Source organism: Elephantulus edwardii, unplaced genomic scaffold (genome assembly GCF_000299155.1).
Source record: "Elephantulus edwardii isolate Elephantulus edwardi_28Jun2011 unplaced genomic scaffold, EleEdw1.0 scaffold00042, whole genome shotgun sequence".
Taxonomy (NCBI): Eukaryota; Metazoa; Chordata; class Mammalia; order Macroscelidea; family Macroscelididae; genus Elephantulus; species Elephantulus edwardii.
The window spans coordinates 1,911,323-1,926,724 of record NW_006399792.1 but is presented as its reverse complement, the minus strand read 5'-3'; the positions used below and the strand labels follow the sequence as shown (position 1 = coordinate 1,926,724).

Below are 15,402 nucleotides of genomic sequence, written 5' to 3'. Positions count from 1 at the left end.
CCAATTATCCCAGTCACTGAATCAATCCACCTCATAGAGGGCCTTCCTCTCCTGTGCCGTCCCTCCACCCTCCCAAGCATGATGTCCCTCTCTAAGGACCGGTCTCTCCTCACAACATGTCCAAAGTATGTTAGACGGAGCCTTCAAAACTCAATGAGTAGGGACTGATTCAACAGCACTGGGGGTTTTAGTGGTAATTTTTACAGAAGCAGACCTGACCACTTTTCCCCCTGATTCTTAACAGCCAACTCTTTGGCCAGTAATCTAAAGCAAATCATTTGCCTACCCAGAGACCGCAAAACAAAAAATAAAACCCATTGCCCACTGTGACAAAACTCAAACCATGGTGACCTCATAAGACAGAAGAGAACTGCCCCACAGGTTTCCAAGGATATGGAAGCCTGTGGGGCCTTGGCCCTAGTGGATAGGGCCTTTTCAAGCCAAAAGCATGTAATTAGAATCTAGCAGCTCAGAGGGAGAAAGATGGGCAATCTCTTCCTGTTAGATTTATAGTCTCTAAAAACTTTCTGGAGCCCAGCTGTGAAGCAGTTCTGACTCAAAGGCAACAAATTGGTCTTTTGGAGTCTTTATGGAAGCAGACTTTTCAATCTTTTCCCCACTGAGTACAAAGCAAATGATGAGCTCCCCAAACCAATCTATTAACACCCTGCAGCACTAGGACACTTGAAGGGCCTGCAGAACAATTCATGGCCATGGAGTTGGAACCAATTCATAGCTGATACTCCAGGGGCTTTTCAGAAGCTGTCAATCGCACAGGCGATTGCCTATCTTTCTCCCAAGCTGCTGGGCTCAGTTAGCACTGTAGCTCCCGCAGACTAATCCACCAGAGCTCCTTTACCTGATAAATCTCACTTAGTCCTCACTCTCATGGGTTTCCAATACTGTTACTTGAGAAAAGATGGTCACCTCCCCCTAGTTGATACTTACCTTAAAAGAAATACTTACACATTAAAACCACCACCCGCTAAGATGGTTTTCACTGTACGCTGTCTTGGCAAATAAGCCATGACGAATTATCACAATCCAATTGCCTTGTGGAAGTACCTGTTGCAAGGACATAAACTCTGATTCCAGAAATGATGACAAATCAGTCTTCAGTTGAAAATTCATAGTCAAAAAGACCTGGTGAAAGGGCTGAAATCTAAAGGCCAAGAAGCCCCTTATACTGAGCTTGAATCCCCTAGAGGGGAGCTGTGCCCTCTTTCTTCATGTTAATTCATTTTCTCATTTCTAGCCTCCATTGTATGGACAAAGTTCCAGTTACAATCTTTCAGCCTGGGGAGAATAATTGACTGTTTTTGTTGTTTTACTAGGTGCCTGGAAGCCTAATACAATTCCTAGCAACCCTCCGAACAACAAATCTGAATCCTGTCCTATCCTGTGCCATCCTCACCATCTCTGACACACAGCCCATTTCGGCAATGTCTGTGTCAACCCATTTATTTTTTTAATACCAGTTTACAAAATTTGTATACATTATTTTCCAGAACAGATTCTTCTTATTTCCCTCACCACCACCCCCACACACCTCCATCAATCCATCTTGTACCATCCATCTTGATGTGGGCATCTAATTTGGTCACTGTCTTCTTCTTTGATCGAACAAGCTAAACCAGTCCAAAACTTGCCCAAGTGAGGCAAAGTGAAGAAACTACAGAGACAGGCCAGCACAGGAACTTGGTGCCCCAAGTTCAAGCCCTTTAAACCCCAACCTTGTGGATTTTTGTTATTCAAAACCATGAACTACATGGCAAACTTAAAGTTCCCTTCGCTGGTCCTCCATTCACTTGTAAAAGTCAAGGTTCGGAAAGCGTGTTTTCTCCTAAAAACAAGTTCTGGGGAGGGGTGGGAGGCACCACGCCCCGAAGACCCAGAGCAAGGTCGGCTCCGCCCTCCGCACACTTCCCACGCCCTGGCCCCTCCCGCCCTCAGACCCGCCCTCGAGGTGCGGTGGGAAAATCCAGAGCGGCTGGTTGGTCCGGTCTCGCGGAGTGCAGGGCCACCTGGAGAGAGGTGCCCACTGGCGCCTTCGCGCCCTCTATTACCCGCGCGCCAGGGTCCCCGCGGGCGGCACCCCCGCCACCTACCTGTACGGTGAACCACTTTCTGGCGAGGAGCTAGCGCGGGCGCTGCGCTTTTATACCCAGAGTTCTGTGACGTGTGAGTCACAATAAAGGGCTTTGTGGTGACAACCTGGCCAGCCTCGCCCACCAAGGATAGAGGAGAGGGGCTGGCACTTACTCCTAGTAAACCTCCGGGAAAGGGACCACTTAGGACAGGGGAAATTACCGAATCACAGAAGGGCTGATAATGAGAGGACCTAGCAGGAAATCTGAAATCTAGGACTAACCCTGAAAAGGGTGCTTTAAATATTTAGCATTTGTGATTTGGGGGAATTAACTTTTTGGCCTATTTCTAGTTCACCTTTTAAAGAAAAACACTTTTATTATTTTATAGTCACTCAAATAGTCCCACTGGTGGCAAATAGGGACACATTAGTGTTTAACAGTTTCAAACACTAAAACTCAAATCCATATATTATAATTTCTGTGTTCGTGTTAACAGCAAGATGGGGAGTGGCGAAGGCTGATGAACCAATTTCTAAAGTCATTGCACTGGCGATTACAGGAGAAAAGTGTGTTTATCCTTGAATAAAACTGTGTATTTTTAGACATCAAATGATCATCAGTCAGAAGAATATATAAGGAAAAAAACATTGAAGGCGAGCACCAAAATTGCACCCCTGTCTAAACACCTGACACCCAACTTTTACATAACGTTACTGTAGTAGGTGGCCTTAAAAATGAAAGCCAAAGCTACAACCAGGAGAAGATAAAATAGATGAATGGGATATTCTAAGAATCAAATCCCTATGCACATCCAAAAACTCCAACAGGGTAAAAAGGGAAGCCACAGACTGGGAAAAAATATTTGGTAATGACATATCAGATAAGGGACTTATATCCAGAATTTATAAAATACTTGAGCACCAAAACAAGATAAAGGTAAATGATCTAATAGAAAAATGGGCACAGGATATGAACAGACACGTCACCGAGGAAGACATTCAGATGGCTAACAGGCACATGAAGAAATGTTCAAAATCCCTAACTCTAAGGGAGATGCAAATTAAAACAACTATGAGATACCATCTCACCCCAGTCAGAATAGCAAAATTTAACAGAACAGCAAGCAACAAATGCTGGCCAGGTTGTGGAGAAACTGGAACACTTATTCACTGTTGGTGGGAGTGTAAAATTGTGTAACCACTGTGGAAGGTGGTATGGCGCCTTCTCAAAAATTTGCAAATAGAGATACCATTTGACCCAGCAATTCCTCTACTGGGAATATATCCCAAAGAGACCATAATTGACATCCAAGCAGATATATGCACACCCATGTTTATCATGACTTTGTTCACACTAGCAAGGAGTTGGAAACAACCTAAGTGCCCATCAACAAACGAATGGGTAGAGACGCTGTGGTATATTCACACAATGGAATACTATGCTGCATTGAAAAATAAGGAACTCATGCAATATTATTCAAAATGGGTGACTCTGGAGGACATTATGCTGAGTGAAGTATCTGAATCACAAAAGGACAAATACTGCATGGTGCCACTGTTGTAAAATAGGACTGACCTTGGGTTTGGGAAGAGACTGAGAAAGATGGGTTCAATAATGTATACTGCATTGAAACAGATGAGGGAGAAAACTGTTTAAAAGGGATATGTGATTAGGTATTTTTGTCATCACAGGAGTCTAGAGCAAAGGCTACATGGTGGCGTGGACCTGGGAGAGGGTTTGTAAAACAACGAACGAATTTTTCTTTTACTTTTCCAAGATGGTAGAGTACTATGGGGGAGGGTTGGGAGGGGAGAAAAGTACAACAATGAATGAATGGAAATCCAAAGTCTCTGTAAATTTTTACTGAAATTAATAATAAATTTAAATTTAAAAAAATGCAAACCAAGTGCACTAATCTTCTTTAGACATTATGGCACAAGATGAAGGTGGTTATCTGATGTTCTCAAAGTAATTGTCCCCCCACCCCAGTTTCTTCTCTTTCCATGTTCAATGGTGAAAGTTTGCCTTGGTCCACAGAGGAAAGCATAGATGAAAATTGTATTTGTTTCAACTTGCTAAATTAGTGATTATGTTATCTGCCACATGACAAATTCTAATCATCTAAATGTTGAGCGTAATAACAATCATACTCAGGAAGCCCTGGATGGTGCAAAAGGTTGATATACTTTGTCTGCCAGCCAAATGTTTGGAGGAGAATTCCACCCAGAAATGCCTTGGAAAAAAGATGTGGTGACTTGCTACTGAAAAATCAGCTATTGAAAACTCTATGCAAATGACTGAAATAAAATGCAATATGATTTGTAAACTTTCAACAAACAAAATAAATTTTTTTAAGAAAAGGAGAAAATGCTTGGGGGAACTCAGTTCTATTCTGACACAAATGGGGCCACCTTGAACCAGAGTCCACTTAATAGAAATTTCTTTTTTTTTTCTTTGCTATTGGCTTTTTTAAAAGGTATGAATTAGGTAAGAACAGTCCCTCTTTATCTACCTATAGAGGAGATTAAAAGAGTTAAGACTACTCAAGGAAGTAAAAAACAAACTGCACTGAGAAAGTCTCCTGTCAGGGACCTTTCCAGAGTACTGAGAAGCAAAAATGTCAGTCTAGAGACTAAGGTGCACCTGATCCAGGCCATGGTCATCACAATTACTTGCCATGCATCAAAGAGTTGGACAATGACTAAGGATGACGGAAGAAGAATTAATGCCTTTCTTTGAGTTGTGGTGCTGGAGTAGAGTACTGAAAATACCATGGACTGCCAGGAAAACAAACAGGTCTTTCCTAGAGAGGTTGAAACCAAGTTTCTCCTTGGAGGCTAGGATTTTGACATTCCATCTCACATACTTTGGGCATGTGGCCAGAGGGGCCGATCTTTGGAGCACAGTATCCTGCTTGGAAGGGTGGAGGGACAGCATAGGAGAGAAAGCCCCCAGATGAGATAGATTGATATAGTAACTAGGACACTGCTGGAAAAGGAGGGACAATCTTCTCCTATACCACTCACATCCAATTTGATGGTACACACACACAAAAAAAAAAATGAATTTTTTTTTTTTAAAGTAACTAGGGCAATGAAGGTAGGTGTGTCGGAGTCAATGAGACTGGCTCGGAACAGCGCAGGCTTCAGAGCTGTTGTACACAGGGTCATTATGAGTTGCAGGTGACTTGACAGCACATGACAACAACAACAACAACCCAAGATTACCTAGCTAAAAGTTGCAGTATAAACTTTTAAAGCTAAATACGGTATCTTTTCCATCCTGAAAGACTATCTCTAATACTAGTTTCTACCTAATTAGAAGAGATTCTCAGATTGTTCTTTTGTTGTTAGGTGCCATCTAACCAAGTTCAACACATTCAACTATTGCTCAAGGAAAACTGTGTAACTGTACGACATGATGAATTTTTTTAAAAAATTAATTGCTGTGATGGTTATACAAAATGATGAAGGTGACAGTCATGGTACATGTATATATGAAAAAGTGGTTGAAATATAAAATTTTGCAATTTATATCTTACCACCATTTAAAAGAATATTTTATTGGTGTTCTGTTGTAGTTCTTTGACTATTAATTTGGTACTTATTATTTTATTTCTGTGTCATTTGTCTCTGGTTGTTTTGTTTCTCTAGCTCTGACCTAGTTTTCGAGTTCTAGATGTATACTAATTTGCTTGCTGGGTACCCTTTGGTCTCTGTTGCTCCCTTTATACCTTGTAATGAAGGGGGAAAGCCATCAGTGGTTAACAGTACTAATACCGTTTTGTCTCTTTAGATGTTATAATGTATATTATGCTTTTCAAGAACTAACACTATGTCAATGATATATTGCAAACTTCTCTTTAGGAGGAGGAAAGTTTTGTGCTTATCAGATATGCAAAGGTATGAAATAATGTAAATGGTTAGGGAAGGAAATAACCCCAAGACTTTTGTTCTTCTTTCCTGATATTGGACACTTGGTGGGATTAAAGTTGGGAATTCTCAAATAGCAGCGTACTTTCCTGCAGGTCTTACTTGTTGACCATCCTCCTGTAATAGGGTCTCTTCTCACTGTTTGGAGTATATGTCCAACGGGATCAGTCACTTCAGGAGTTGTCACTCCACTAAAGCTGAATTCACCATCGTTCACACTAAAGAAGCCAAGCAATATGCTCTCCACTTTCATTGCCTCTTTCAGGAAAGTCTCAGAGTACCCATTAGCAAGCTTGCCAGGATCTGTATCCCCCGACACAATGCCCTTGGCTCTAGCAATGTGTCCTAGAGAATTGGGGCTCAGCTCCAAATGCCTTCTGTTCTTTGGTCTGGTATGAAGACTGGCTGAACCAATCTTATTTTTTTCCTGCTGGGGCGTTGTGTGAGGATCCACAGGTGGGGAAAAGCAGAGGGATGAGGATGGGTAATTATAGGGTCACACAATTTGACAGGTAGAGGGTGGGTAAAGTAAATGGGAAAACCCAGTGTGAAGAACAATGTATATGAACTTTATAAGTAAACTAGTATAAAATAATAATTTTATTTAAAAATAAACAGAATAAACAGATATATCTTGAAGAAGGTGAATCCAGGGTGCTTCTTTGAGGCAAAGATAGAGAAACTTCATCTCATATACTTTGGGTATATTGCTAGGTAAGGGTACTACTTGGAGTAGAAAGAACATCATGTATGTAAAGGTAGGGGGACAGCGAAAGAGAGGAAGATCCTCTACCAGGTGGATTGACACAATGACTACGGCAATCGAGTTGAGTGTGTCAGTGATTGTAAAGTTGGCACAGAATAGGGCAGGGATCAGATCAACATTCACAGCGTTGCTATGAGTTCTACTCCACTCAATGGCACCTAACAGTAACATAGGTGCTGAAAGGCAAAAGTGGCTATCTGCACCCAAACAAGGGGATCAAAAGTCACCGCTGCCCAGAATATGCTGCCCAGGACAGATATGACTGCAAAGTCCCTAAAGCAGCTTGGTGTTCCAATTACTGAAGAGTACTGTTGTTTTCATTAGAACAGTCTGTGGTATTGATGAAGAATATTGAACATACCTTAGACTGTGTTAAAGGAGCAGATATAACATAAAGGTTGCTAAGTCTGACTTCTACCTGCTTCATAAAGGGGAACTTTCCCCATCAATAACATCCCTGTACCATACATATAGCTACATGGTCAGACATGCCACCCCACGAGATCTTGCCTCTACTTCTAGCAATCATTGAGTCCAATGGTTCATTGCAACTTGACTCACAGCCTTTACTCAAAGTTGCGGGGTTTATTAAGGAATAGCTTGGGGAATGGAAAAAATCACACAATGTAAGTTCAGATTTAGGTCAGCAGTCTCAAGTCAGATTAACAGTAAGACACATACCTCAGTTACTGAAAGTCCAAGTTCAGTTCAGCAGCACAAATTAACCTCTGGTTTCCTCAATTAATACAACAAACTTTATTTCAGAACAGTTACAAGTCAGCTTTTCATTCAATCATCCAGCAGGTAAAACCTTTAACTGTGACTCCATCTCCAAGCTTCCTCTGGTTACATCTTGCCACAGTTACTTCACAGAAATGTCAAAGTCTCTTCACCCTCTCTTCACCACTGATTCTTACAGTGTCTTCACAGTCTCCCACCACTATCTCTCACAAAGTGCAAAGAGTTCCTTATATTTGTCCCACAGCTCTTGATGATTTGAAATATCATTTGTCCACAGTTAAGATCACTGGAGACCATCTCTCTATGTGGGGGCTAAGCAATAGTTGTTGTTGTTGTTGTTGTTGTTGTTGGAATAGCACATCAACAGAGAACTGCCTGAAGTACAGGCTGGGTTTAGAAGAGGCCATGCAGCGAGCTCTGGTGGCCTAGTGGCAAGAAGGTATACTGCAATCCCAGAGGTGCACGGTTCAAATCCACCAGATGCTCTGCTGGAGAAGGAGAAACAATCTCCTCCTGTACCAGTCAGATCTGATTTGACGGTACACACAACACACACACAAAATAATAAAATAAAATAAGAAGAGGCCATGGTACTAGGGATATTATAACTAATGTCAGATAGATCTTGACTGAAAGCAGAGAGTACTAGAGGAATGTCTATCTGGGTTTCATTGACTATGGAAAGGCATTTGACTGTGTGGATAACTACAAACTGTGGCCGACTCTGAAAAGAATGGGAATCCCAGAACACTTGATTGTGCTTATGCAAAAACTATACTTGGACCAGGAGTTAGTCGTCATAACAAAGCAGGGAAACACTGCATGTTTCAAAATTGGGAAGGGCGTAAGCCAGGGATATGTCCTATCTCTATACCTTTTCAATCTATATGCAGAACAGATTATCTGGGAGGCTGGGTTCTATGAGGAGAAATGTGACATCAGGCTTGGAGGTAGACTCATCAACAATCTGTGTAATGCAGATGGCACAACCCTGCTTGCTGAAACTGAGGAGGACCTGAAGCGCTTGCTGCAGAAGGTCAAGGGCTGCAGCCTTCAATATGGATTTGAAGCTGAACGTCAAGAAAACAAAGACAATGGCTAGAAAAGCCAGTTTTCAAGAGTTGTGACAGCTCAGATTGCCAAAAGGATAGATACAACTGGCTTGTAAGAAATGAAGCCAAAATATCCATTAGAGGGAAAGATGATGAGACTTTATTTCATATTCTCTGGTAATGTTATTTAAAGGGATCTGTACCTGAAAAAAAGACATACTTGTAAAGCAGTTGAGAGAAAAAAGAAGATTATCAAGGAGATAGATTGATACAGTGATACAGTAACTGCAACTATGGCCTTACGCACAGCAGAGATTGTGAGGATAGTTCAGGATTGGGCATGGTTTCATTCTGATGTACATAAGGTGAGTATTAGTTAGAGCTGACAAAATGATATCTAATAACAATGACAAAGATAGAGGACCAAGCAATTGGTGAAAATTTTCTTGGAGAGTGATATAGAACCAAGTTGCATTTTCTTGGTGGAGTCACTAGGACTCTGGGCAGCTGACTTTTAGGCAGCTCACCACACTCCCCCAGTACACCTTACTTAACTAACTGACATTTAGGAATGAAGGTGCAGAAAGGGTAGGTCAATACTTTGAGTTTTGCATTCATTATGGAAAACAGAAAAGTTTCATTTCCTCAAGAAAGTCATTGTAGTCTCAAGTAGTCTGCATGCACATCAGTCACGAGAACAAAGGAAAAGACCACGTATCAGGCTGAATGGTTTAGGATATTAAAGTTCCTGCTTTTGAAGTTCTTCTATTTCAAATCACCTACTTGCTTCATGTTTTCATAACCAGACCACTTACTCATATAGATTCTCTAGAATAACAGAAGTTGTTTGCAATAAATGCTCCCCAAATTCTATTTTTGTTTGCCTGTTGCGTTCTTTACCAGTCAGAAAGATCATATCTAACCTTGACTTTATTTTAGCAAGTTTTCTTCCACTCTCCTCGAGATAAGTTTTGCAGTGTTGCGAATCTGATCTACCAAACTTCACATATAAATGTGATGTGATCTTCCAGTTCATCGCTTCCTGTGTCAGCAGAATTTATCAAAAAGCAGCGTTTTCCAAGAATATGATTTTGTACCAGAAATGAATTATAGTTTGTAACAGAACCTCCTTTTCTTCTTCTCCACATTATACTTCTAGCAAAACTCCCACCAGATCATACTTTCTTTTGGAGGTAGTTTATACTTTCTAAGTACATAGATTGTTGTTGTTGTTGTTATTGTTGTTGTTAGGTGCTATCAAGCAGTCTCTGACTCATAATGACCCTATGAACAACACAGCCTTGCCTATCCTGTGCCATCCTCCTGACCTCCACCTTGCTCAAACCTGTTGTTGTAGTCACTGTATTAATCCATCTGATTGAATGTCTTCCTCCGTTTCTGTTACCTTTCCCAGCATAATGTCGTTTCTCAAGGATTGGGTCCTGCTGACAACAAGCTCAAAGTAAATGCATAAAGTGAAGTTTCATCATTCTTGGCATTGTCAATGCTACCTTCCCTGACAAGTGGCCAGATGAAGGAATGTTTTCTCGTGTAAAAGGACATTTCTATTCCATTTCTCCAGCATCTTCTGACCAAAGCACAAAGAGTCTCGCCTTCTTTTGGCTTTAGTCTCAGCACTGGCCTGGGGCCGTAAGAATTGACTGGCTACATTTAAACTGGCCAGTTTCTCACTTGTTCTGATATGAACTATGAGCTCTTGGGAAACCAGACAAAAAATTTCCCAGCTTCATAAACAGCAAGTTGGTAAAAATGGTTTACCCACAGTGATTCTTTTTATTTCTTTTAATGGGCAGGTCACTCCTCACCCATAGGAAGAAAACAGCTTCATTTAATCTTGCCTTCCCACTCTTCATGTTTAAACAGGGAATTCTGACATGAGTAAGGAGCTGAGCTGTCAGTTTGAATTGACCAGCTGCTCTGCAAGAAAAAGATGGGCAATCTCCTCCTGTGTCATTTACATCCCTCTGCTGGAGAGTCTGTTTTGAGTTGGTTCCAAATAGACAGCAATCAGTTTTAGTGTTGTAGTATATATAAATCAAGGAGTCAATCAAAAGGTTGGTGATCTGAAGTCATAAGCTACTGTGAGTGAAAGAGGCCAGATGGAATCTTGAGAAGATTCTCAAATTTCTTAATGGAGAGGGTGACATGCAAAGGGATTGAGATCTCTTTTCTCCTGCCTTTTACTTCAAAGAACTCAATCATTTCCTTAAATATCACTACTTCCTTTGCTTGTGATTTTTCTACTTTCAGTTGTGTCCTTCACTTTTAACCTTTGGTCTCCTTCATTCATATACAGAAATATTACTTAACTCATTTTTAAAAGACTGTGTATTAGGCCTTACTGATTCAGTTCCACAAGTATTGACTTAAATAGAAACATAGAGTCATAGAGCCAATTTCAACCAATAGAGACCCTATAGGATAAAATAGAACTACGTCACATTTCTAAGGTTATAAATCTTTTGCACTGCCACCCAAGCAGATATTATGCATACCCATTTTTATCTTGGCCTTGTTCACAATAGCAAGGAGTTGGAAACAACCTAAGTGACCATCAACAAACAAATGGTTAGGGACAGCTGTAGTATATTTACACAATGAAATATGCTGCATTGAAAAACAAGGAACTCATGCAATATTATTCAAAATGGGTGACCCTGGAGGACATTATGCTGAGTGAAATATCTCATTCACAAAGGGACAAATATTGCATAGTGCCACTTTTGTAAAATAGGACTGGCATCTGGGTTGGGGGGAGACTGAGAAAGATGGGATAAATAATGTATACTGCATTGAAACAGATGAGGGAGAAAACTGTTTAAAAGGGATATGTGATTAGCTATTATTGTCATGACAGGAGTCCAGAATAAAGGCTGCATAGTGGAGTGGACCTGTGAGGAGGAATTGTAAAACAATGAAAGAATTTTCTTTTACTTTTCAATAAGAAGAGTGTACTGAGGGGAAGGGGTGGGCAGGGAGAAAAGTGCAACAATAAGTGAATGGAAATCCAGAGTCTCTGTAAATTTTCATTTGTTGAAATTGAAGGCTATAGTTCTTGACCTTCTGCAGCAAATGCTTCAGATCCTCCTCAGTTTAGGCAAGTAAATTGTATCATCTTCATAATACAGGTTGTTGCTGAGTCTTCTGCCAATCCTGATGCCACATTCCTCTTCACAAAGTCCAGTCTCTCGAACGATCTGTTCCACATATTGATTGAAAAAGTATGAAGACAGGACACATCCCTGATGTGCGCCTTTCCTAATTTTGTGCAATGTTTCCTTGCTCTGTTCTGATGACTGCCTCCCAATCCAAGTATAGGTTTTGCATAAGCACAATCAAGTGTTCTGGGGTTCCCATTCTTCTCAAGGTTAGCCACAATTTGTTGTCATCTAGATAGTCAAATGCCTTTTCACAGTCAATGAAGCACAGATAGACATTTCTCTTTGCTCTTAGCCAAGATCCATCTGACATTGGCAATGTCTCTAGTGCCATGATTTCTTCTTAACCCAGCTTGTATTTCTAGTTGTTGTTGTTAAGTGCTGTCTCATTGTAGATGATTCATAGCAATCCTACGAAAGACAAACCTGAACAATTGTATAACTTTCATCGTTTCTCCAAGTTCACAGAGTTTCTGGAGGCAAGCTATTTCGAAGTGGATGCCACTCTGCTAGTAAATGGTTCCAGTTGTTTTTGGATAATCTTCAGCAGGATTTTCCTCATGTGTCATAGTAGTGATTTTGTTTGATAGTTTCCACACTCTGTCAGATCAACTTTTTCTTTTTTTTTCCTTTTTGCATAGAAATAAATATGAATCTCTTTCACTCAGTTGACCAGGTAGCTGTCATCTAGATTTCTTGGCACAGCCTGGTGAGCATATTGTCCAAGGAAGCATCTGTTTGCTGAAATACGTCAATCAGTATGCTATCAATTACTGGGCTTATTTTTTTCCAATTCCTTCAGAGCAGCCTGGACTTCCTCCTTCATCATTATTGACTCTAATATCACACACAAGCAAAATCAATTCCTTCTATCTCCTTTTAATGCTTCCTGGATCATTTCACATTCTTCCCATAACATCCTTAAGTATTGCAATTTGAGGCTTGAACTTGTTCTTCAGTACCTTCAGCTTAAGAAATGCCAAGTGAGTTCAGCCTTTTTGATTTTCTGACTCCAGTTCTTTGCATATTTCATTATAAAACTTTGCTTTGTCTGGCTGTGCTGCCTTTTGAAATATTCTGTTCAGCTCCTTAAATTCTTGATTTCTTCCTTTTGCTTTGGCTTTTTGGTGCCCTAGTGTGATATTCAGAGTTTCTTCTGATATCTATCTTGGTCTTTTCTTCCTCCTCTGTCTTTGAAATGACTTTTCACATTCTTCCTGGATGATATTCTTAACATGCTCCTACAGCTCATCTGCTTTTCGATCATTAGTATTCAAATCTTCAAACCTTTTCCTGAGATGGCTTTGAAATTAAGATGGGATAGACTCAAGGTCAAATTTTGGTTCCTGTGGATTTGATTTAATCTTCTTTAGTTTCAGTTTGAATTTGCAAAAGAGTAGTTGATATTCTGTTCAACAGTCAGCATTTGGCCTAGTTTCCATAGCTGATACTGAACTTCTCCAGTGATTCTTTCCATAGATGTAATCTATCTGATTCCTATGCATACTGTCAGGTGAAATCCATGGGTATAGTCTGTGTTTATATTGCTTTTAATACGCTCCATATCCCTACATGCAATTAAAGACAAAATTTACCCTAAATTCTGTAGAATGTGGAAGGATCTCCAACATAGATCTGAAATTATCTCATAATAACCTTTTCAATATTTTCTTTGTTATTATTATATGAACTTGGAGAAATGACCATAGTTATAGAAAGGCATCAGGTCTTTTACTCATAGAGTCGCTATGAGTTGAGTTCAACTTGAAGGCAGTCAACAACAACTTCATTGTTGTTATGTGTCATGGAGTTGACTATGACTCATAGCAAAACTTCACCTACCCTGTGCTGTCCTCTCCATCTCCACCATGTTCAAATTTACTGTTACAGTCACTGTGTCAATCCATCTTGTTGAGGGGCTTCCTCTTTTTTTCTGACCCCCTACCACCAAGCTTGACTTCCTTCTCCAAGGACTGATTTCTCTTGACAGCATTTCCCAAGTATGTGAGACCATGTTTCAACATTCTTGCCTCTAAGGAACATCCTGATCGCACTTTCTTCAAGACAGACTTATTTGTTCTCTTGGCAATTAGTGGAATATTCTGTACTCTTCTTCAACATCACAGCCTAAAGGCATCAATTCTTCTTTTATCATCTGCATTTGTATCCCAATCTTCAGATGCATAGCAAGTAATTGAAAAGATCATGACTTGGATCAAAATCTTGGACTTTAAACTGGCATCACTGTTACTTAGCACTTTGGAGAGGTTCTTTACAGTGGATTTTCCCAAACCGATGTTTTCTGATTTCTTGGCTGTTGGTACCAAGGGTGTTGACTGTGGATCCAAGCAAGATGAAACTGCTGACAACTTCAACCTTTTTTCTCTATCAATTATTATGTTGCCTATTGGCCTAGTGGTGAGGATATTTGTTTTCCTGATATTATGATGCAATCTATATTGAAGACTGTAGTCTTTGCTTTTCTGCAGCAAGTGTTTTTAAATCTTCTTCAATTTCAAGAGAGCTCTGGTGGTTTAGTGGCAAGAAGTTTCACTGCAATACTGAAGGCACATAGTTCAAATCCACCAGATATTCCATTGGAGAAGGAGGGACAATTTCTTCCTGTGATCTGATCAGATCTGACTTGATGGTGCACACAAAAAGCAAACAAATCTTCTTTACTTTCAACAAGCAAAGTTATGTTATCTGCATAACAAAGGTTGTTGATGAGTCTTCCTCCACTCTGGATGCCACAATCTTATTATCTACTTTTATCAGTTTTATTCATTCCAGATAATAGGTAACCCTCATTTTAATTAGGGCGCTCTGGTGGCCTAGTGGTAAGAAGCTGAGCTGCAATTCCAAAGGGGTCAAATTGGAATTCACCAACTGTTCTGAGGGACAAAGATGGACAATCAGTTTTCATGCTAGATACTTTTCCTTTTAAGTTTTAATTCTCCCCACCACCACCAATGCTGTATACTTTTTAGTGCTTTACTGCCTCTGAAAACCATCTGAGTCTACTCTGATACAAGGTCACATTAAGACCATTTTAACTGGATAATAGAGCATTGCTGCCACCTGGTGTTTAAAACTAAAGTGCAGCGAGAGATGCAGGAAGATTCTTGTCAACACAACCCATGTTTATTGAACATGTAACAACTATGGGACATACTTTTGTGTACAAGGCTCTGTGATAGACCTTTTGTAGTATGAAAATTGACCCTTTTTCCTTCTACCACCACATCCCATCTGTATTCTTCTAAGACATCTTTTCCTCACCTTGACATTTAAGAATAAAATGTAATCATTTTCAGATGGGGGGTCATATAAAAAAATAAGTTATCATTTGAAAAAAGTTAAGTTACCTTTTCAGAGGCAGTAAATCACACGGAAGGAGATTCTCTATCCTTTTCCTGTGGAGAAGCTAGAAGATTTGAACTGTGAACCACTAGGCTAACAAAGTTCCATAAAAATTTTATTAAAAACTTTCAGAAAGGATTTATTAGTAATTCAAACCCTAAAATTAGAATGTATATAAACCTAAAAAAAAAAAGCACAAAAAACAAGTCTACTTAACTCAAGGTTAAAAACAAAACAAACAAAACAATTATTTAAGAACGTAGAATTTCTAATAAAAAA

At 40.0% G+C, this 15,402-nt stretch overlaps 1 protein-coding gene across 1 annotated transcript in view; it reads right to left on the bottom strand.

Moving 5' to 3' along the window:
* The window catches only part of LOC102873344 (chromosome unknown open reading frame, human C4orf36), a 4,484-nt gene extending 3,456 nt beyond the window's left edge, over positions 1-1,028 (bottom strand). The window contains exon 1 of the mRNA XM_006885320.1: positions 967-1,028. Within this exon, the coding sequence (XP_006885382.1) occupies positions 967-1,028 (62 nt within the window). The remainder of the gene's footprint in view (positions 1-966) is intronic.
* Between the last annotated feature and the right edge of the window lie 14,374 nt (positions 1,029-15,402).